The sequence below is a fragment of the Panulirus ornatus genome, chromosome 18, assembly GCF_036320965.1.
Source record: "Panulirus ornatus isolate Po-2019 chromosome 18, ASM3632096v1, whole genome shotgun sequence".
In the NCBI taxonomy this organism is placed as follows: domain Eukaryota; kingdom Metazoa; phylum Arthropoda; class Malacostraca; order Decapoda; family Palinuridae; genus Panulirus; species Panulirus ornatus.
In genome coordinates, this window is record NC_092241.1 from 60,154,752 (window position 1) to 60,179,381 (window position 24,630).

General features: G+C 41.2%; 1 protein-coding gene across 1 annotated transcript in view; it reads left to right on the top strand.

The window, feature by feature from the left end:
- The window catches only part of LOC139755173 (solute carrier family 12 member 9), a 290,342-nt gene that overhangs the window by 238,839 nt on the left and 26,873 nt on the right, over nucleotides 1–24,630 (top strand). The window contains exons 16-17 of the mRNA XM_071673343.1: nucleotides 3,872–3,995; nucleotides 19,476–19,646. Of these exons, the coding sequence (XP_071529444.1) occupies nucleotides 3,872–3,995; nucleotides 19,476–19,646 (295 nt within the window). The remainder of the gene's footprint in view (nucleotides 1–3,871; nucleotides 3,996–19,475; nucleotides 19,647–24,630) is intronic.

Below are 24,630 nucleotides of genomic sequence, written 5' to 3' on the forward strand. Positions count from 1 at the left end.
GTGAAACTTATCAAGGTCCCTTTGTGAGATATTGATCATGTTAAGGCCATCTTTCACTTCGTTCCATCCTCAATACTATAAATTTTCTTGGGTTCAATTTTATCAACCATGTATCAGACCAACTGTGGAGTCTGTTTAGATCCCTTTGTAAGCTGATGCAATTCTCCTCACTTTGCTTTTCAGTCATTACTTTTATTGAGTATTCCTGGGATATTATATGGGACGGTATTGATGGAGAGGGCAAAGGCATGTACAGAGCATCAGATTGGGGAAGAGCAGTGTGTTTTCAGAAGTGGAAGAGGATGTTTGGGTCAGGTGTTTGCTTTGAAGAATGTATGTGAGAAATATTTAGAAAAACACATGGATTTGTATGTAGAATTTATGGATCTGGCCTATGATAAGGTGGATAGAGATGCATTGTGGAAGGTTTTAAGAGTATATGGTGTGGGAGGTGAGTTGGTAGAAGCAGTGAAAAGTTTTTAACAAGGATGTGAGGCTTGTGTACTAGTGGGAAGAGAGGAAACTGATTGGTTCCTAGTGAGTTTCCGTTTGGGGCATGGATGCATGATGTCTCCATGGTTGTTTGATTTGTTCATGGATGGGGTTGTTAGAGGTGAATACAAGAGTTTTGGAGAGAGGGGCAAGTATGCAGTCTGTTGTGGATGATAGGGCTTGGGAAGTGAGTCAGTTGTTGTTCACTGATGGTACAGTGCTGTTGGCTGATTTGGGTGAGAAACTGCTGAGGTAGCACTAGGAAAAGACAACAAAGGCCCCATTCGTTCACACTCAGTCTCTAGCTGTCATGTAATAATGCACCGAAACCACAGCTCCCTTTCCACATCCAGGCCCCACAGAACTTTCCATGGTTTACCCCAGATGCTTCACATGCCCTGATTCAATCCATTGACAGCACGTCGACCCTGGTATACCACATCGGTCCAATTCACTCTATTCCTTGCCCGCCTTTCACCCTCCTGCATATTCAGGCCCTGATCACTCAAAATCTTTTTCACTCCATCTTTACACCTCCAATTTGGTCTTCCACTTCTCCTCGTTCCCTCCACCTCTGACACATATATCCTCTTGGTCAATCTTTCCTAATTCATTTTCTCCAACTGACCAAACCATTTCAAAACACCCTCTTCTGCTCTCTCAACCATACTCTTTTTATTACCATACATCTCTCTTACCCTATTATTGCTTACTCGATCAAACCATCTCACACCACATATTGTACTCAAACATCTCATTTCCATCACATCCACCCTCCTCCGCACAACTCTATCTATAGCCCACACCTTGCAACCATATAACATTGTTGGAACCATTATTCCTTCAAACACCCATTTTTGCTTTCCGAGATAATGTCCTCGAATTCCACACATTCTTCAACGCTCCCAGAACTTTCGCCCCCTCCCCACCCTATGATTCACTTCCGCTTCCATGGTTCTATCCGCTGCCATATCCACTCCCAGATATCTAAAACACTTCACTTCCTCCAGTTTTTCTCCATTCAAACTTACCTCCCAGTTGACTTGTCCCTCAACCCTACTGCACTTAATAACCTTGCTCTTATTCACATTTACTCTCAACTTTCCTCTTTCACGCACTTTACCAAACTCATTCACCAGCTTCTGCAGTTTCTCACCCGAATCAGCCACCAGCGCTGTATCATCAGCGAACAACAACTGACTTACTTCCCAAGCTCTCTCATCCACAACAGACTGCATACTTGCCCCTTTCCAAAACTCTTGCATTCACCTCCCTAACAACCCCATCCATAAACAAATTAAACAACCATGGAGACATCACACACCCCTGCTGCAAACCAACATTCACTAAAAAGCAATCACTTTCCTCTCTTCCTACATGTACGCAAACCTTACATCCTCGATAAAAACTTTTCACTGCTTCTAACAACTTGCACCCCACACCATATATTCTTAATACCTTCCATAGAGCATCTCTATCAACTCTGTCATATGACTTCTCTAGATCCATAAATGCTACATACAAATCCATTTGCTTTTCTAAGTATTTCTCACATACATTTTTCAAAGCAAACACCTGATCCACACATCCTCTACCACTTCTGAAACCACACTGCTCTTCCCCAATCTGATGCTCTGTACATACCTTCACCCTCTCATCAATACCCTCCCATATAATTTCCCAGGAATACTCAACAAACTTATACCTCTGTAATTTGAGCACTCACTTTTATCCCCTTTGCCTTTGTACAATGGCACTATGTAGGCATTCCTCCAATCCTCAGGCACCTCACCATGAGTCATACATACATTAGATAACTTTACCAACCAGTCAGCAATACAGTCACCCCCGTTTATAATAAATTCCACTGCAGTACCATCCAAACCCGCTGCCTTGCCAGCTTTCATCTTCCGCAAAGCTTTTACTACCTCTTCTCTGTTTACCAAATCATTCTCCCTAACCCTCTCACTTTGCACACCACCTCGACCAAAACACCCGATATCTGCCACACTATCATCAAACACATTCAACAGACCTTCAAAATACTCACTCCATCTCCTCACATCACCACTACTTGTTATCACCTCCACATTCGCCCCCTTCACTGAAGTTCCCATTTGTTCCCTTGTTGTACACACTTTATTTACCTCCTTCCAAAACATCTTTTTATTCTCCCTGAAATTTAATGATACTCTCTCACCCCAATTCTCATTTGCCCTCTTTTTCACCTCTTGCACCTTTCTCTTGACCTCCTGTCTCTTTCTTTTATACATCTCCCAGTCATTTGCATTATTTCCCTGCAAAAGTCATCCAAATGCCTCTCTCTTCTCTTTCACTAATAATCTTACTTCTTCATCCCACCACTCACAACCCTTTCTAATCTGCCCTCCTCCCATGCTTTTCATGCCACAAGCATCTTTTGCACAAGCCATCACTGCTTCCCTAAATACATCCCATTCCTCCCCCACTCCCCTTACGTCCTTTGTTCTCACCTTTTTCCATTCTGTACTCAGTCCCTCCTGGTACTTCCTCACACAAGTCTCCTTCCCAAGCTCACTTACTCTCACCACTCTCTTTACCCCAACATTCTCTCTTCTTTTCTGAAAACCTCTACAAATCTTCACCTTCGGCTCCACTAGGTAATGATCAGACATCCCTCCAGTTGCACCTCTCAGCACATTAACGTCCAAAAGTCTCTCTTGCACGCCTATCAATTAACATGTAATCCAATAACGCTCTCTGGCCATCTCTCCTACTGACATACGTATACTTATATATATCTCTCTTTTTAAACCAGGTATTCCCAATCACCAGTACCTTTTCAGCACATAAATCTACAGGGTCTTCACCATTTACATTTACAACACTGAACACTCCATGTACACCAATTATTCCCTCAACTGCCACCTGCTGCCTCGCAAACGCGGGAGACAGCGACAAAGGAAAATAAAGAAAAATAAATGTCTGTATGTGTATATATATGTATACGTTGAGATGTATAGGTATGTATATGTGTGTGTGTGGACATGTATGTATATACATGTGTATTTATATAATTTGAGGGGCCCTTCACACTCAACTCCCATGCCTTACTTATACATAATAGGCCTGCTGGAATGTTGGACCTCCAGAATTTTGAGTAAGCTTCACTGTGTCAAGGGAGCACATATCTTTACCTCTTAATCTACTCCACATAAATCCTTCAAAACTTTTTAGGGAAGAAGTGACTAAGGGGAAAATGCCTACCATGTTTAAGTTTTGATACCTAGTTTTCAATGTCATTTGGTATTTTAATGAGTTGGATTTGGGTATATCTTTTATTAGTTTGAAGGTTGAGACGGATTACATAACTGAGTAAGGATTTTTTAATCTTTTGCAGGAAGGACAACAGAAGGAAATTTTACATTGATGTTTGGCCAATAGATTTCTTCAATCCTGATGAATCAAACGTTTTTGGGACGACCTCACTTTTCTTGATGCAGCTAGCAACTATCTTAAATATGGTAAGGTTACAAAGTGTATGGGATTTTTTTTAATGCTCCTGTAACAAATTTCTTAAGTTAGTGTGCAGAAGAAACTGGCTTCATTATACAGAATTTAGACCAAACAAAGTTTTCTTTTCTTTTTTTTCTTTTAAACTATCCGCCATTTCCCGCATTAGCGAGGTAGCGTTAAGAACGGAGGACTGGGCCTTTGTGGAAGATCCTCACCTGGCCCCCCTCTGTTCCTTCTTTTGGAAAAAAAAAAAAACGAGAGGGGAGGATTTCCAGCCTCCTGCTCCCTCCCCTTTTAGTCGCCTTCTACAACACGCAGGGAATACGTGGGAAGTATTCTTCATCCCCTATCCCCAGGGATATGGAGAGTATTAAGCAAACTCCAGGGACATAAGTTTGGTCTTGTTATTAGTTATGCATTTAAGCTATCCATGAAACAGGTGCTCAGATTACAGTAACAAAGTGACTTCCAGGTTATTTCTGTTATTATCTCTCTGCTGATTGTCAACTATGCGATGATTATGCATACAAATTTATTGATTACCAAAACTGCTAATACAGGCTGTCTTGCTATATTAGCATTCAAGATTGATATTGCCATTATCGATTACCAAAACTGCCAATACAGGCTGTCTTGCTATATTAGCATTCAAGATTGATATTGCCATTAGGAAGTTGGCATCGGCTTGGAATTTTCGTCTCTCACCTCACTGACATTGCTGTGGTTACCCTCTCTGGCATCAGAATGTCAACCCCATTCCCAACTTCATGTTTTAATGCCACCTTCAAGAGTCTCTTGAGATATTGCAAAAAAATCCAGTTTGAATGGTTAAAGGGCACCTTAAATTTACTGGTGTAAATTGATTTATAAACTTCATTTTAAAATTGCAAATGTAATGGTTTTGTATTGGTTTAGGTTCAGTATATGTTTTGTATTAAAATTTTTGTCATAGTGTTCATACGTCACAGTAAAACATTTCTCATTATGAGTGATTAATTGACTCAAAATAGGATCATACACTTGAACTCCGTAATCCAGCTAACACAAAAGCTTTGATATTCTTACCAGTTGTGTAAGAACTTTTATTTCTTATTGCATGTCTGCTCCACAGTTTTTTTATTCTTATAAAGAACTTATTCTTAGATATCATGGTCTGTACTGATCCTTGAAGTTTACTGGTTCAGGATAGCATTTCAATAACTTGGACTATCCATTTTCTGGAAAGTAGTCACCCCTAATATGTCAGAGTAACCAATATTGTACACTACTATAGTTTTAGTTTTATTTACTAGTTTGATTTTTGTTGGAAATTTCTTAGAGTAAGCATTTTGTAAATTTAAAGCCGCAGCAGTGCTTGTGTCAAGCAATATATAAATAGAATTTACTCCACTTGTGGAGATTTTTAAACAGACAGTACTTAATATAAACAGATTTAGGTAAACCATGATCTGCTTGAATGATAAGGTTCCTGAAAGCCACATCATACATCCTTAGGAAGACATTTCACCCTGTGTTTATATTATTTTCTGTTATCAATGTCACATTTGATCAGCTCAATGATGGGTGTTTCTTAACATTCTTTGCCTTTTAATTTCAAGCCTTACTTTCACTTATTTTCCCTGCCCCAGGTTCCCCTGTTGTGGGGTTTCTGCAGCACTCACAAAGCTACTCATATCCACCAGGGAAGACTGGAGGATAAGAAGGCAGTGATGTTGTGTTTACATTGTGAGTGTGGGACAATTGAGGGGTAGTTGTTCAGTGTCTTCAGTGTGGAAGTTGCATCTTGGACATAAGGGGTTTTGTATCTATTTCATCAGTGTTTGAATTTTACCCCAGGGTGTTAGAAACTTACAACTAAGTATTTTACTGGTTATACAAAGAGTGTGGTGAGAGAGCAGAAGAGGTGTATTGAAATGGTTTGGTCACATGGAGAGAATGAGTGAGGAAAGATTGACAAAGAGGATATTTGTGTCATAGGTGGAAGGAACAAGGAGAAGTGGGAGACCAAATTGGAGGTGGAAGGATGGAGTGGAAAAGATTTTGAGCGATCAGGGCCTGAACATGCAGGAGGGTGAAAGGCGTGCAAGGAATAGAGTGAATTGGAACAATGTGGTATACTGGGTTTGATGTGCTGTCAGTGGATTGAACTAGGGCATGTGAAGCGTCTGGGGTAACCATGGAAACTTTTGTGGGGCCTGGATATGGAAAGGGAGCTGTGGTTTCGGTGCATTACACATGAACAGCTAGAGACTGAGTGTGAACGAATATGGCTTTTGTCCTTTCCTAGCGCTACCTTGCAGGGGGAGGGGGGGATGCTATTTCATGTGTGGCGGGGTGGCATTGGGAATGAATAAAGGTAGCAAGTATGAATTATGTGCATGTGTATATATGTATGTCCGTGTATATATATATATAATATATATATATATATATTATATATATATATATATATATATATTTTTTTTTTTTTTTTTTTTATACTTTGTCGCTGTCTCCCGCGTTTGCGAGGTAGCGCAAGGAAACAGACGAAAGAAAATGGCCCAACCCCCCCCCATACACATGTATATACATACGTCCACACGCGCAATATACATACCTACACAGCTTTCCTGGTTTACCCCAGACGCTTCACATGCCCTGATTCAATCCATTGACAGCACGTCGACCCTGGTATACCACATCGGTCCAATTCACTCTATTCCTTGCCCGCCTTTCACCCTCCTGCATATTCAGGCCCTGATCACTCAAAATCTTTTTCACTCCATCTTTACACCTCCAATTTGGTCTTCCACTTCTCCTCGTTCCCTCCACCTCTGACACATATATCCTCTTGGTCAATCTTTCCTAATTCATTTTCTCCAACTGACCAAACCATTTCAAAACACCCTCTTCTGCTCTCTCAACCATACTCTTTTTATTACCATACATCTCTCTTACCCTATTATTGCTTACTCGATCAAACCATCTCACACCACATATTGTACTCAAACATCTCATTTCCATCACATCCACCCTCCTCCGCACAACTCTATCTATAGCCCACACCTCGCAACCATATAACATTGTTGGAACCATTATTCCTTCAAACACCCATTTTTGCTTTCCGAGATAATGTCCTCGAATTCCACACATTCTTCAACGCTCCCAGAACTTTCGCCCCCTCCCCCACCCTATGATTCACTTCCGCTTCCATGGTTCTATCCGCTGCCATATCCACTCCCAGATATCTAAAACACTTCACTTCCTCCAGTTTTTCTCCATTCAAACTTACCTCCCAGTTGACTTGTCCCTCAACCCTACTGCACTTAATAACCTTGCTCTTATTCACATTTACTCTCAACTTTCCTCTTTCACGCACTTTACCAAACTCATTCACCAGCTTCTGCAGTTTCTCACCCGAATCAGCCACCAGCGCTGTATCATCAGCGAACAACAACTGACTTACTTCCCAAGCTCTCTCATCCACAACAGACTGCATACTTGCCCCTTTCCAAAACTCTTACATTCACCTCCCTAACAACCCCATCCATAAACAAATTAAACAACCATGGAGACATCACACACCCCTGCTGCAAACCAACATTCACTAAAAAGCAATCACTTTCCTCTCTTCCTACATGTACGCAAACCTTACATCCTCGATAAAAACTTTTCACTGCTTCTAACAACTTGCACCCCACACCATATATTCTTAATACCTTCCATAGAGCGTCTCTATCAACTCTGTCATATGACTTCTCTAGATCCATAAATGCTACATACAAATCCATTTGCTTTTCTAAGTATTTCTCACATACATTTTTCAAAGCAAACACCTGATCCACACATCCTCTACCACTTCTGAAACCACACTGCTCTTCCCCAATCTGATGCTCTGTACATACCTTCACCCTCTCATCAATACCCTCCCATATAATTTCCCAGGAATACTCAACAAACTTATACCTCTGTAATTTGAGCACTCACTTTTATCCCCTTTGCCTTTGTACAATGGCACTATGTAGGCATTCCTCCAATCCTCAGGCACCTCACCATGAGTCATACATACATTAGATAACTTTACCAACCAGTCAGCAATACAGTCACCCCCGTTTATAATAAATTCCACTGCAGTACCATCCAAACCCGCTGCCTTGCCAGCTTTCATCTTCCGCAAAGCTTTTACTACCTCTTCTCTGTTTACCAAATCATTCTCCCTAACCCTCTCACTTTGCACACCACCTCGACCAAAACACCCGATATCTGCCACACTATCATCAAACACATTCAACAGACCTTCAAAATACTCACTCCATCTCCTCACATCACCACTACTTGTTATCACCTCCACATTCGCCCCCTTCACTGAAGTTCCCATTTGTTCCCTTGTTGTACACACTTTATTTACCTCCTTCCAAAACATCTTTTTATTCTCCCTGAAATTTAATGATACTCTCTCACCCCAATTCTCATTTGCCCTCTTTTTCACCTCTTGCACCTTTCTCTTGACCTCCTGTCTCTTTCTTTTATACATCTCCCAGTCATTTGCATTATTTCCCTGCAAAAGTCATCCAAATGCCTCTCTCTTCTCTTTCACTAATAATCTTACTTCTTCATCCCACCACTCACAACCCTTTCTAATCTGCCCTCCTCCCATGCTTTTCATGCCACAAGCATCTTTTGCACAAGCCATCACTGCTTCCCTAAATACATCCCATTCCTCCCCCACTCCCCTTACGTCCTTTGTTCTCACCTTTTTCCATTCTGTACTCAGTCCCTCCTGGTACTTCCTCACACAAGTCTCCTTCCCAAGCTCACTTACTCTCACCACTCTCTTTACCCCAACATTCTCTCTTCTTTTCTGAAAACCTCTACAAATCTTCACCTTCGGCTCCACTAGGTAATGATCAGACATCCCTCCAGTTGCACCTCTCAGCACATTAACGTCCAAAAGTCTCTCTTGCACGCCTATCAATTAACATGTAATCCAATAACGCTCTCTGGCCATCTCTCCTACTGACATACGTATACTTATATATATCTCTCTTTTTAAACCAGGTATTCCCAATCACCAGTACCTTTTCAGCACATAAATCTACAGGGTCTTCACCATTTACATTTACAACACTGAACACTCCATGTACACCAATTATTCCCTCAACTGCCACCTGCTGCCTCGCAAACGCGGGAGACAGCGACAAAGGAAAATAAAGAAAAATAAATGTCTGTATGTGTATATATATGTATACGTTGAGATGTATAGGTATGTATATGTGTGTGTGTGGACATGTATGTATATACATGTGTATTTATATAATTTGAGGGGCCCTTCACACTCAACTCCCATGCCTTACTTATACATAATAGGCCTGCTGGAATGTTGGACCTCCAGAATTTTGAGTAAGCTTCACTGTGTCAAGGGAGCACATATCTTTACCTCTTAATCTACTCCACATAAATCCTTCAAAACTTTTTAGGGAAGAAGTGACTAAGGGGAAAATGCCTACCATGTTTAAGTTTTGATACCTAGTTTTCAATGTCATTTGGTATTTTAATGAGTTGGATTTGGGTATATCTTTTATTAGTTTGAAGGTTGAGATGGATTACATAACTGAGTAAGGATTTTTTAATCTTTTGCAGGAAGGACAACAGAAGGAAATTTTACATTGATGTTTGGCCAATAGATTTCTTCAATCCTGATGAATCAAACGTTTTTGGGACGACCTCACTTTTCTTGATGCAGCTAGCAACTATCTTAAATATGGTAAGGTTACAAAGTGTATGGGATTTTTTTTAATGCTCCTGTAACAAATTTCTTAAGTTAGTGTGCAGAAGAAACTGGCTTCATTATACAGAATTTAGACCAAACAAAGTTTTCTTTTCTTTTTTTTCTTTTAAACTATCCGCCATTTCCCGCATTAGCGAGGTAGCGTTAAGAACAGAGGACTGGGCCTTTGTGGAAGATCCTCACCTGGCCCCCCTCTGTTCCTTCTTTTGGAAAAAAAAAAACGAGAGGGGAGGATTCCCAGCCTCCTGCTCCCTCCCCTTTTAGTCGCCTTCTACGACACGCAGGGAATACGTGGGAAGTATTCTTCATCCCCTATCCCCAGGGATATGGAGAGTATTAAGCAAACTCGAGGGACATAAGTTTGGTCTTGTTATTAGTTATGCATTTAAGCTATCCATGAAACAGGTGCTCAGATTACAGTAACAAAGTGACTTCCAGGTTATTTCTGTTATTATCTCTCTGCTGATTGTCAACTATGCGATGATTATGCATACAAATTTATTGATTACCAAAACTGCTAATACAGGCTGTCTTGGTATATTAGCATTCAAGATTGATATTGCCATTATCGATTACCAAAACTGCTAATACAGGCTGTCTTGCTATATTAGCATTCAAGATTGATATTGCCATTAGGAAGTTGGCATCTGCTTGGAATTTTCGTCTCTCACCTCACTGACATTGCTGTGGTTACCCTCTCTGGCATCAGAATGTCAACCCCATTCCCAACTTCATGTTTTAATGCCACCTTCAAGAGTCTCTTGAGATATTGCAAAAAAATCCAGTTTGAATGGTTAAAGGGCACCTTAAATTTACTGGTGTAAATTGATTTATAAACTTCATTTTAAAATTGCAAATGTAATGGTTTTGTATTGGTTTAGGTTCAGTATATGTTTTGTATTAAAATTTTTGTCATAGTGTTCATACGTCACAGTAAAACATTTCTCATTATGAGTGATTAATTGACTCAAAATAGGATCATACACTTGAACTCCGTAATCCAGCTAACACAAAAGCTTTGATATTCTTACCAGTTGTGTAAGAACTTTTATTTCTTATTGCATGTCTGCTCCACAGTTTTTTTATTCTTATAAAGAACTTATTCTTGGATATCATGGTCTGTACTGATCCTTGAAGTTTACTGGTGCAGGATAGCATTTCAATAACTTGGACTATCCATTTTCTGGAAAGTAGTCACCCCTAATATGTCAGAGTAGCCAATATTGTACACTACTATAGTTTTAGTTTTATTTACTAGTTTGATTTTTGTTGGAAATTTCTTAGAGTAAGCATTCTGTAAATTTAAAGCCGCAGCAGTGCTTGTGTCAAGCAATATATAAATAGAATTTACTCCACTTGTGGAGATTTTTAAACAGACAGTACTTAATATAAACAGATTTAGGTAAACCATGATCTGCTTGAATGATAAGGTTCCTGAAAGCCACATCATACATCCTTAGGAAGACATTTCACCCCTGTGTTTATATTATTTTCTGTTATCAATGTCACATTTGATCAGCTCAATGATGGGTGTTTCTTAACATTCTTTGCCTTTTAATTTCAAGCCTTACTTTCACTTATTTTCCTGCCCCAGGTTCCCCTGTTGTGGGGTTTCTGTAGCACTCACAAAGCTACTCATATCCACCAGGGAAGACTGGAGGATAAGAAGGCAGTGATGTTGTGTTTACATTGTGAGTGTGGGACAATTGAGGGGTAGTTGTTCAGTGTCTTCAGTGTGGAAGTTGCCTCTTGGACATAAGGGGTTTTGTATCTATTTCATCAGTGTTTGAATTTTACCCCAGGGGTGTTAGAAACTTACAACTAAGTATGTTTACTGGTTATACAAAGAGTGTGGTTGAGAGAGCAGAAGAGGGTGTATTGAAATGGTTTGGTCACATGGAGAGAATGAGTGAGGAAAGATTGACAAAGAGGATATTTGTGTCATAGGTGGAAGGAACAAGGAGAAGTGGGAGACCAAATTGGAGGTGGAAGGATGGAGTGGAAAAGATTTTGAGCGATCAGGGCCTGAACATGCAGGAGGGTGAAAGGCGTGCAAGGAATAGAGTGAATTGGAACAATGTGGTATACTGGGTTTGATGTGCTGTCAGTGGATTGAACTAGGGCATGTGAAGCGTCTGGGGTAAACCATGGAAACTTTTGTGGGGCCTGGATATGGAAAGGGAGCTGTGGTTTCGGTGCATTACACATGACAGCTAGAGACTGAGTGTGAACGAATATGGCTTTTTGTCCTTTCCTAGCGCTACCTTGCAGGGGGAGGGGGGGGATGCTATTTCATGTGTGGCGGGGTGGCAGTGGGAATGAATAAAGGTAGCAAGTATGAATTATGTGCATGTGTATATATGTATGTCCGTGTATATATATATATATATATATATATATATATATTTTTTTTTTTTTTTTTTTTTTTTTTTTTTTATACTTTGTCGCTGTCTCCCGCGTTTGCGAGGTAGCGCAAGGAAACAGACGAAAGAAATGGCCCAACCCCCCCCCCATACACATGTATATACATACGTCCACACACGCGAATATACATACCTACACAGCTTTCCATGGTTTACCCCAGACGCTTCACATGCCTTGATTCATCCACTGACAGCACGTCAACCCCAGTATACCACATCGCTCCAATTCACTCTATTCCTTGCCCTCCTTTCACCCTCCTGCATGTTCAGGCCCCGATCACACAAAATCTTTTTCACTCCATCTTTCCACCTCCAATTTGGTCTCCCTCTTCTCCTTGCTCCCTCCACCTCCGACACATATATCCTCTTGGTCAATCTTTCCTCACTCATCCTCTCCATGTGCCCAAACCACTTCAAAACACCCTCTTCTGCTCTCTCAACCACGCTCTTTTTATTTCCACACATCTCTCTTACCCTTACGTTACTCACTCGATCAAACCACCTTACACCACACATTGTCCTCAAACATCTCATTTCCAGCACATCCATCCTCCTGCGCACAACTCTATCCATAGCCCACGCCTCGCAACCATACAACATTGTTGGAACCACTATTCCTTCAAACATACCCATTTTTGCTTTCCGAGATAATGTTCTCGACTTCCACACATTCTTCAAGGCCCCCAGAATTTTCACCCCCTCCCCCACCCTATGATCCACTTCCGCTTCCATGGTTCCATCCGCTGCCAGATCCACTCCCAGATATCTAAAACACTTCACTTCCTCCAGTTTTTCTCCATTCAAACTCACCTCCCAATTGACTTGACCCTCAACCCTACTGTACCTAATAACCTTGCTCTTATTCACATTTACTCTTAACTTTCTTCTTCCACACACTTTACCAAACTCAGTCACCAGCTTCTGCAGTTTCTCACATGAATCAGCCACCAGCGCTGTATCATCAGCGAACAACAACTGACTCACTTCCCAAGCTCTCTCATCCCCAACAGACTTCATACTTGCCCCTCTTTCCAAAACTCTTGCATTTACCTCCCTAACAACCCCATCCATAAACAAATTAAACAACCATGGAGACATCACACACCCCTGCCGCAAACCTACATTCACTGAGAACCAATCACTTTCCTCTCTTCCTATATATGTATTCGTTAAAATGTATATTTGTGTATGTGGACGTATATGTGTATACATATGTATGTGGGTGGGTTGGGCCTTTCTTTCATCTGTTTCCTTGTGCTACCTTGCTAATGTGGGAGACAACGACAAAGTATAATTAATAAGATATTTATATATTTATTTATTTTACTTCGTTGCTGTCTCTTGCATTAGCAAGGTAGCGCAAGGAAACAGACGAAAGAATGGACCGACCCACCCACGTACACATGTATATACATACATGTCCACACATGCACATATACATACCTATACATCTCTATGTATACATATATATACACACGCAGACATATACATATATACACATGTAAGTAATTCATACTGTCTGCCCTTATTCATTCCCGTCGCCACCCCACTACACATGAAATGACAACCCTCTCCCCCCACATGTGCGTGCGCGAGGTAGCGCTAGGAAAGGACACAAAGGCCACATTCGTTCACACTCAGTCTCTAGCTGTCATTTATGATGCACCAAAACCACAGCTCCCTTAACACATCCAAGCCCCACAAAACTTTCCATGGTTTACCCAGACGCTTCACATGTCCTGGTTCAATCCATTGACAGCACATCAACCCTGGTATACCACATCATTCCACTTCACTCTATTCCTTGCACGCCTTTCACTCTCCTGCATATTCAGGCCTCGATCACTCAAAATCTTTTTCACTCCATCTTTCCACCTCCAATTGGTCTCCCACTTCTCCTCGTTCCATCCACCTCTGACACATATATCCCCTTTGTTAATCTCTCCTCACTCATTCTCTCCATGGGACCAAACCATTTCAAAACACCCTCTTCTTCTCTCTCAACCACACTCTTCTCACCACCACACATCTCTCTTACCCGTTCATTACTTACTCGATCAAACCACCTCACACAACACATTGTCCTCAAACATCTCATTTCCATCATATCCACTATCCTCTGCACAACTCTATCTGTAGCCCACACCTTACAACCATATAACATTGTTGGAACCACTATTCCTTCAAACATACCCATTTTTGCTTTCTAAGATAACGTTCTCGACTTCCACACATTTTTCAACGCTTCCAGAACTTTCATCCCCTCCCCCACCCTATGATTCACTTCCGCTTCCATGGTTCCATCTGCTGCAAAATCCACTCCCAGATATCTAAAACACTTCAGTTCTTCCAGTTTTTCTCCATTCAAACTTACCTCCCAATTGACGTGTCCCTCAACCCTACTGTACCTAATAACCTTGCTCTTATTCACATTTACTCTCAGCTTTCTTCTTTCACACACTTTACCAAACTCATTCACCAGCTTCTGCAGTTTCTCACCCGAATCAGCTACCAGCACTGTATTATCGGCGAACAACAACTGACTCACTTCCCAAGCTCTCTCATCCCCAACAGACTGCATACTTGCCCCTCTTTCCAAAACTCTTGCATTCACCTCCCTAACAACCCCATCCATAAACAAATTAAACAACCATGGAGACATCACGCACCCCTGCCATAAACCAACATTCACTGAGAAGTAATCGCTTTCCTCTCTTCCTACGCGTACACATGCGTTACATCCTTGATAAAACTTTTCACTGCTTCTAACAACTTGCCTCCCACACCATATATTCTTAATACCTTCCACAGAGCATCTCTATCAACTCTTATCATATGCCTTCTCCAGATCCATAAATGCTACATACAAATCCATTTGCTTTTCTGAGTATTTCTCACATATATTCTTCAAAGCAAACACCTGATCCACACATCCTCTACCACTTCTGAAACCACACTGCTCTTCCCCTATCTGATGCTCTGTACATGCCTACACCCTTCCAGTCAATACCCTCCCATATAATTTCCCAGGAATACTCATCAGACTTATATCCCTGTAATTTGAGCACTCACTTTTATCCCCTTTGCCTTTGTACAATGGCACTATGCAAGCATTCTGCCAATCCTCAGGCACCTCTCCATGAGTCATACATACATTAAATAACCTTACCAACCAGTCAGCAATACAGTCACCCCCTTTTTTAATAAATTCCATTGCAATACCATCCAAACCCACTGCCTTACCGGCTTTCATCTTCCGCAAAGCTTTTACTACCTCTTCTCTGTTTACCAAATCTTTCTTCATAACCCTCTCACTTTGCACACCACCTCGACCAAAACACCTTATATCTATCACTGTATCATCAAACACATTCAACAAACCTTGAAAATACTCACTCCATCTCCTTCTTACATCACCACTACTTGTTATCACCTCCCCATTAGCCCCCTTCACTGATGTTCCCATTTGTTCCCTTGTCGTACACTCTTTATTTACCTCCTTCCAAAACATCTTTTTCTTCTCCCTAAAACTTAATGACACTCTCTCACCCCAACTCTTATTTGTCCTCTTTTTTTACCTCTTGCACCTTTCTCTTGACCTTCTGCCTGTTTCTTTTATACATCTCCCACTCATTTGCATTCTTTCCTTGCAAGAATCGCCCAAATGCCTCTCTCTTCTCATTCATTGATAATCTTACCTCTTCATCCCACCACTCACTACCCTTTCTAATCTGCCCACCTCTCACGATTTTCATGCCACAAGCATCTTTTGCACAAGCCATCACTGCTTCCCTAAATACATCCCATTCCTCCCCCACTCCCCTTACCTCCGTTGTTCTCACCTTTTTCCATTCTGTACTCAGTCTCTCCTGGTACTTCCTCACACAAGTCTCCTTCCCAAACTCACTTACTCTCACCACTCTCTTCACCCCAACATTATCTCTTCTTTCCTGAAAACCTCTACAAATCTTCACCTTTGCCTCCTCAAGATAATAATCAGACATCCCTCGAGTTGCACCTCTCAGCCCGTTAACATCCAAAAGTCTCTTTCGCGCACCTATCAATTAACACATAATCCAATAACGCTCTCTGGCCATCTCTCCTACTTACATATGTATACTTATATCTCTTTAAACCAGGTATTCCCAATCACCAGTCCTTTTTCAGCACATAAATCTACAAGCTCTTCACCATTTCCATTTACAACACTGAACACTCCATGTACCCCAATTATTCCCTCAACTGCCACATTACTCAGCTTTGCATTCAAATCACCGCTCACTATAACCCGGTCTCGTGCATCAAAACTACTAACACACTCACTCAGCTGCTCCCAAAACACTTGCCTCTTATGATCTTTTTCTCATGCCCAGGTGCATATGCACCAATAATCACCCATCTCTCTCTCCATCCACTTTCAGTTTTACCCATATCAATCTAGAGTTTACTCTCTTACACTCTATCACATACTTCCACCACTCCTGTTTCAAGAGTAGTGCTACTCCTTCCCTTGCTCTTGTCCTGTCACTAACCCCTGATTTTACTCCCAAGACATTCCCAAACTGCTCTTCCCCTTTACCTTTGAGCTTCGTTTCACTCAGAGACAAAACATCCAGGTTCCTTTCCTCAAACATACTACCTATCTCTCCTTTTTTCTTATCTTGGTTACATCCACACACATTTAGACACCCTAATCTGAGCCTTCAAGGAGGATGAGCACTCCCTGCGTGACTCCTTCTTCTGTTTCCCCTTTTAGAAAGTTAAAATACAAGGAGGAGAGGGTTTCTAGCCCCTGCTCCCGTCCCCTTTAGTCGTTTTCTACGACACATGAGGAATGCGTGGGAAGTATTCTTTCTCCCCTATCCCCAGGGATATTATATATAATACATATAAACACCCGGACACACACATATACATACATATACATATCAGCATATACACATACACAGACATATACATATATACATATGTACATATTCATACTTGCTTGCCTTCATCCATTCCTGTCGCTACCCCGCCACACAGTAAATAGCATGCTTCATCAAGGTAGTGCTAGGAAAACAGACAAAAAAGGCCACATTCATTCACACTAAGTCTCTAGCTGTCATGTGTAATGCACCAAAACCATAGCTACCTATTAACATCGAGGTGCATCAGACTTTTCCATGGTTTACCCCAGATGCTTCACATGCCCTGGTTCAAACCACTGACAGCACATCAACCCTGGTACACCACATCATTCCACTTCACTCTATTTCTTGCACACCTTTCACCCTCCTTTATGTTCAGGCCCCGATCACTCAAAATATTTTTCGCTCCATCCTTCCACCTCCAATTTGGTCTACTGCTTCTCCTTGTTCCCTCCATCTCTGACAGATTTCCTCTTTGTCAGTCTTTCCTCACTCCCTCTCTCTCTCTATATGTCCAAACCATTTCAGCACCCTCTTCTGCTCTCTCAACCACATTTTTTATTTTCACACATCTCTCTTACCATTTCATTACATAATCGGTCAAACCACCTCACACCACATGTTGTCCTCAGACATTTGATTTCCAATACATCCGCCTTCCTCCGTACAACCCTGTCTATAGCCCATGCCATGCAACCATGTGACATTGTTGGAACTCCTATTCCTTCAACCATACCCATTTTAGCTCTCTGAGATAACATTCTCTCCTTCCACACATTCTCCCTCTCCCCCACCCTGTGACTCACTTCCGTTTCCATGGTTCCATTCTCTGCTAAGTCCTCTCCCAGATATCTAAAACACTTCACTTCCTCCAATTCAACCCTACTGAACCTAATAACCTTGCTCTTTTTCACATTTACTCTCAAGTTTCTCCTTTCACACTTTTATAAACTCAGTCACCAACTTCTACAGTTTCTCACTTGAATCAGCCACTGGAGCTGTATCATCGGCGAACAATAACTGACTCACTTCCCAGGCCCTCTCATCCCCAACAGACTGCATACTCCCCCTTCTCTCCAAAACTCTTGTATTTACCTCCCTATCCACCCCATCCATAAACAAATTAAACAACCATGGGGACATTGCTCACCCTTGCTGCAGACCAGCGTACACTGGGAATCAATCACTCTCCTCTTTTCGTACTCGTACACATGCCTTGCATTCTTGATAAAAACTTTTCACTGCTTCCAGCAACTTACCTCCCATCCATACCATGTACTCTTTAAGTACTTCCACAAAACATCTCCAGATCCATGAATGCTATATATAGAGCCATCTGTTTTTCTAAGTATTTCTTGCACACATTCTTCAAAGCAAACACCTGATCCACACATCCTCTACCACTTTTGAAACCACATTTTCATCCCATTCTTTAAGAGTTGCAAGTTTTTCAGATTCAATAAAGAAATCCTCAGCTTCTATAAATTCAGGTAACTGATCTACTATGTCATCTTTATCTCCATTTCTTCTCCTAGTTCCTGTCCTCTCCTCTATTTATGATTTTCCAAGTCTTACCTCTTTTTCTGCTTCTAGTTGCATTTTCTTCAGGTCAGATTCTAAACTCAATCTTTCCATTGCCTGCTTTTCACTCATTTGTTTCTCACCATCAACATAATTTTCCACATCTTCAGATTCCTTCAATATTGATAAGGACACCAACTGATCAATTAATTCTCTCTGCATATCACTTTTGACATGTATTCTCAGAGAAATTCCATAATTAGCTACCACCTGGTTCAGTCCATCACTATTACACAGGTACAGAAAATGTATATCCTGGGTTTTACTGAACTTTTTAACGTTATATTCCATGTCTAACCACAATCTTTATACAATTATGAACACGTACTTGTTTAGAGAAATCTTCTCCAATATATTACACAAGAGCACAGTAGACCACTAACCCACAACACTTTGGTACAGCTTGGTTACATACACTTGATTTCAGCTTTAAGAACACGTGGTTTCACTCCCAGTTTACTTGATTCAGCCTCTGGACGGTTGGTTTCACATCATCCCTCCTGTCTCTGACAGCAGGTTTTATATCATCCCTCCTGTCTCTGACAGCAGGTTTTACATCCTCCTGGACAGCAGGCCCCCATGTTACAACCTCACCCCTTCCTTTAAGGGTGTATAAGTAGCCCAAAATTCTATTAAGACAGAACTCTGAAACAACAGGTTCCATTAACAGAGATTTAGGCTAGACACAGATTCCCTTACCATCTGTGAAAAATTATACTTATTCAATTCATGTCATTTTTACAATTATTGTAAGGCAGACCAAGTGAAATTCTTGACAATAAAAGTTTTTCAACTTTCCAATCCCAGGTATCATCATGGCGGAAAAGGACAATGTTACGAGTATTTTTGTGTGTGTCATCTCGAGATGCTGACCCAGAAGCCCAGAAGAAGCAAGTGAAACACATGTTACATGAACTTCGAATCAATGCCACCATCATTCCAGTACCATGGGATCATATCATTACTCATCTGTCTCAGGTACTTGATGAGACTAATATGTAATCATCATTCACTTGTAAAAAAAAATTTGTGGGGGAGATTCTTTTTCTTTGAACAAATTTTGCAATCAAATTAAGCTTTGTAAGCAAGCTCTTCACTCTTTATGTAGTTCTCTTCATCTGTTGAGCTACTGTAGGCAAGGAAGGAGAACACATAACTAATTATGTCACAATCATATGTAATTCATGCAAAAAACTAATTTTTAATGGTTGTTATGGGCGAAAAACATTGCACTCATAATCAGCTAAGTTGTAACCACTCTGCACAGTATGTCCATGAGTGCCAACATTTTTGGGGTCCTGGGCAAACCTCAGTAAATGGGCCACTCTGTTTATATTTTCATATTTCCATATTTCCATCACTCCTTGATGAGATTAAGCAAATTTCATTTCTATTCATACTTGTTTGCTGTTTCCTGCATTAGTGAGGTAGCACCGGGAACCGATGAAGAACAGCCTGTTTTGCTTGCATCCACCTTCTAGCTTTCATGTGTAATGCACCAAAACCAAAGCCCCATTCATGAATGTGCCCCATATACCTTTCAGTAGTTTCCCATAATTGCTTTGTTTGCCCTGGTTCAGCCCATTACAGCACAGGACCCTTGTATGCATCACTCCAATGTGCATGTTCATACCCCATAAACAAGGGCCTCTTTCACTCCATTTTCCCATTTCACCCTTGATCTTCCCACAGACCAACAACAGGGAGCAGTATGCTAGATCTTGTTTTACAAGTTTCGTGACTGTTTTCAAATATATTAGATAATACAAATCTGGATCTGGAGATTATGGATCTGGAGAAGGCATATGATAGAGTTGATAGAGATGCTCTGTGCAAGGTATTAAGAATATATGGTATGGGAGGCAAGTTGTTAGAAGCAGTGAAAAGTTTTTATCGAGGATGTAAGGCATGTGTACGTGTAGGAAGAGAGGAAAGTGATTGGTTCTCAGTGAATGTAGGTTTGCGGCAGGGGTGTGTGATGTCTCCATGGTTGTTTAATTTGTTTATGGATGGGGTTGTTAGGGAGGTGAATGCAAGAGTTTTGGAAAGAGGGGCAAGTATGGTCTGTTGGGGATGAGAGAGCTTGGGAAGTGAGTCAGTTGTTGTTCGCTGATGATACAGCGCTGGTGGCTGATTCATGTGAGAAACTGCAGAAGCTGGTGACTGAGTTTGGTAAAGTGTGTGAAAGAAGAAAGTTAAGAGTAAATGTGAATAAGAGCAAGGTTATTAGGTACAGTAGGGTTGAGGGTCAAGTCAATTGGGAGGTGAGTTTGAATGGAGAAAAACTGGAGGAAGTGAAGTGTTTTAGATATCTGGGAGTGGATCTGGCAGCGGATGGAACCATGGAAGCGGAAGTGGATCATAGGGTGGGGGAGGGGGCGAAAATTCTGGGAGCCTTGAAGAATGTGTGGAAGTCGAGAACATTATCTCGGAAAGCAAAAATGGTTATGTTTGAAGGAATAGTGGTTCCAACAATGTTGTATGGTTGCGAGGCGTGGGCTATGGATAGAGTTGTGCGCAGGAGGATGGATGTGCTGGAAATGAGATGTTTGAGGACAATGTGTGGTGTGAGGTGGTTTGATCGAGTAAGTAACGTAAGGGTAAGAGAGATGTGTGGAAATAAAAAGAACGTGGTTGAGAGAGCAGAAGAGGGTGTTTTGAAATGGTTTGGGCACATGGAGAGAATGAGTGAGGAAAGATTGACCAAGAGGATATATGTGTCGGAGGTGGAGGGAACGAGGAGAAGAGGGAGACCAAATTGGAGGTGGAAAGATGGAGTGAAAAAGATTTTGTGTGATTGGGGCCTGAACATGCAGGAGGGTGAAAGGAGGGCAAGGAATAGAGTGAATTGGAGCGATGTGGTATACCGGGGTTGACGTGCTGTCAGTGGATTGAATCAAGGCATGTGAAGCGTCTGGGGTAAACCATGGAAAGCTGTGTAGGTATGTATATTTGCGTGTGTGGACGTATGTATATACATGTGTATGGGGGTGGGTTGGGCCATTTCTTTCGTCTGTTTCCTTGCGCTACCTCGCAAACGCGGGAGACAGCGACAAAAAAAAAAAAAAAAAATAAAATAAATCTGATCACATCAGAGAAATCCCTACGGCATATAAAACAGATATGAGTGAATGTAATACAGCAAAAAAGGACAACAGAAGATTGAGTGATTGTAAATTTTCTGCATGACAAATCAGACTGGAAAGAGAGATCATTGAAAGAGATCTTCAGAGATAACAACATAGTAACGAACACAAACATATATTACTGGAGGCAGACCAAATGATCACTGAGCAGAGAACAAAGAAAAAGAAAACAAGTACACAATGGGATAACTAGGAACAGAAAACTGGGCATGAAAAGAAGGGCATAGAAAGATAAGAGAAGAAAAGCAAGGAAAGAAGCAGAAATAAAAGAAATAAGTGAGAAAGTAAAGAATGCAGATAAAAAAATAATGAAATTCCCTAAAAGAGAACAGAAAATAAATGAAGAAAAAGAAATAAATAGTATGGAGAGAAATCCAGTTCCAATTCTCATGCATGAATAAAGGAGAAAGCAAGAAAGCAGAGATTGGACACTCTTAGGTAGAAAAATACAAAAGTATCCCAGAGGAAATATGCAGGATGTTGATTCAACACTATGAATCAGTATCTTATTTAAATATAGGGAGATATTGAATGATAGAACTTTTCAACTAATATGATAAGAATGCACTCTTAGAGACTGAAATATCAGATGATATAATCAGAGTGGCTGATCAGCCCAGAGAAAATTTGGCTCCAGGACCAGTGTGATCTTAACGGTATTCCTCAAAAATACAGAGCAGCAGTAGCAAAACCATTGATGTTAATTTATGAAGCATAGTTTGCATGAAAACAAAACTGCAAAATATTCACATATCAGGATATATTTTATATATATTTATTTTGCTTTGTCGCTGTCTCCCGCATTAGTGAGGTAGCGCAAGGAATATATATATGTATATGAGTATGTATATTTGCGTGTGTGGACGTGTATGCATATACATGTGTATGGGGGTGGGTTGGGCCATTTCTTTTATCTGTTTCCTTGCGCTACCTCTCAAACGCGGGAGACAGCGACAAAGCAAAATAAAAATTAATATATATATTCATTTTTTTTATTTTGCTTTGTCGCTGTCTCCCGCGTTTGCAAGGTAGCGCAAGGAAACAGACGAAAGAAGTGGCCCAACCCACCCCCATACACATGTATATACATACACGTCCACACACGCAAATATACATACCTACACAGCTTTCCATGGTTTACCCCAGACGCTTCACATGCCCTGATTCAATCCACTGACAGCACGTCAACCCCGGTATACCACATCAATCCAATTCACTCTATTCCTTGCCCTCCTTTCACCCTCCTGCATGTTCAGGCCCCGATCACACGAAATCTTTTTCACTCCATCTTTCCACCTCCAATTTGGTCTCCCACTTCTCCTCGTTCCCTCCACCTCCGACACATATATCCTCTTTGTCAATCTTTCCTCACTCATTCTCTCCATGTGCCCAAACAATTTCAAAACACCCTCTTCTGCTCTCTCAACCACACTCTTTTTATTTCCACACATCTCTCTTACCCTTACGTTACTTACTCGATCAAACCACCTCACACCACACATTGTCCTCAAACATCTCATTTCCAGCACATCCACCCTCCTGCGCACAACTCTATCCGTAGTCCACGCCTCGCAACCATACAACATTGTTGGAACCACTATTCCTTCAAACATACCCATTTTTGCTTTCCGAGATAATGTTCTCGACTTCCACACATTCTTCAAGGCTCCCAGGATTTTCGCCCCCTCCCCCACCCTATGATCCACTTCCGCATCCATGGTTCCATCCACTGCCAGATCCACTTCCAGATATCTAAAACACTTTACTTCCTCCAGTTTTTCTCCATTCAAACTTACCTCCCAATTGACTTGACCCTCAACCCTACTGTACCTAATAACCTTGCTCTTATTCACATTTACTCTTAACTTTCTTCTTTCACACACTTTACCAAACTCAGTCACCAGCTTCTGCAGTTTCTCACATGAATCAGCCACCAGCGCTGTATCATCAGCGAACAACAACTGACTCACTTCCCAAGCTCTCTCATCCACAACAGACTTCATACTTGCCCCTCTTTCCAAAACTCTTGCATTCACCTCTCTAACAACCCCATCCATAAACAAATTAAACAACCATGGAGACATCACACACCCCTGCCACAAACCTACATTCACTGAGAACCAGTCACTTTCCTCTCTTCCTACACGTACACATGCCTTACATCCACGATAAAAACTTTTCACTGCTTCTAACAACTTGCCTCCCACACCATATATTCTTAATACCTTGCACAGAGCATCTCTATCAACTCTATCATATGCCTTCTCCAGATCCATAAATGCTACATACAAATCCATTTGCTTTTCTAAGTATTTCTCACATACATTCTTCAAAGCAAACACCTGATCCACACATCCTCTACCACTTCTGAAACCACACTGCTCTTCCCCAATCTGATGATCTGTACATGCCTTCACCCTCTCAATCAATACCCTCCCATATAATTTACCAGGAATACTCAACAAACTTATTTTATATTTATATTTATTATACTTTGTCGCTGTCTCCCGTGTTTGCGAGGTAGCGCAAGGAAACAGACGAAAGAAATGGCCCAACCCCCCCCCCATACACATGTATATACATACGTCCACACACGCAAATATACATACCTACACAGCTTTCCATGGTTTACCCCAGACACTTCACATGCCTTGATTCAATCCACTGACAGCACGTCAACCCCGGTATACCACATCGCTCCAATTCACTCTATTCCTTGCCCTCCTTTCACCCTCCTGCATGTTCAGGCCCCGATCACACAAAATCTTTTTCACTCCATCTTTCCACCTCCAATTTGGTCTCCCTCTTCTCCTCGT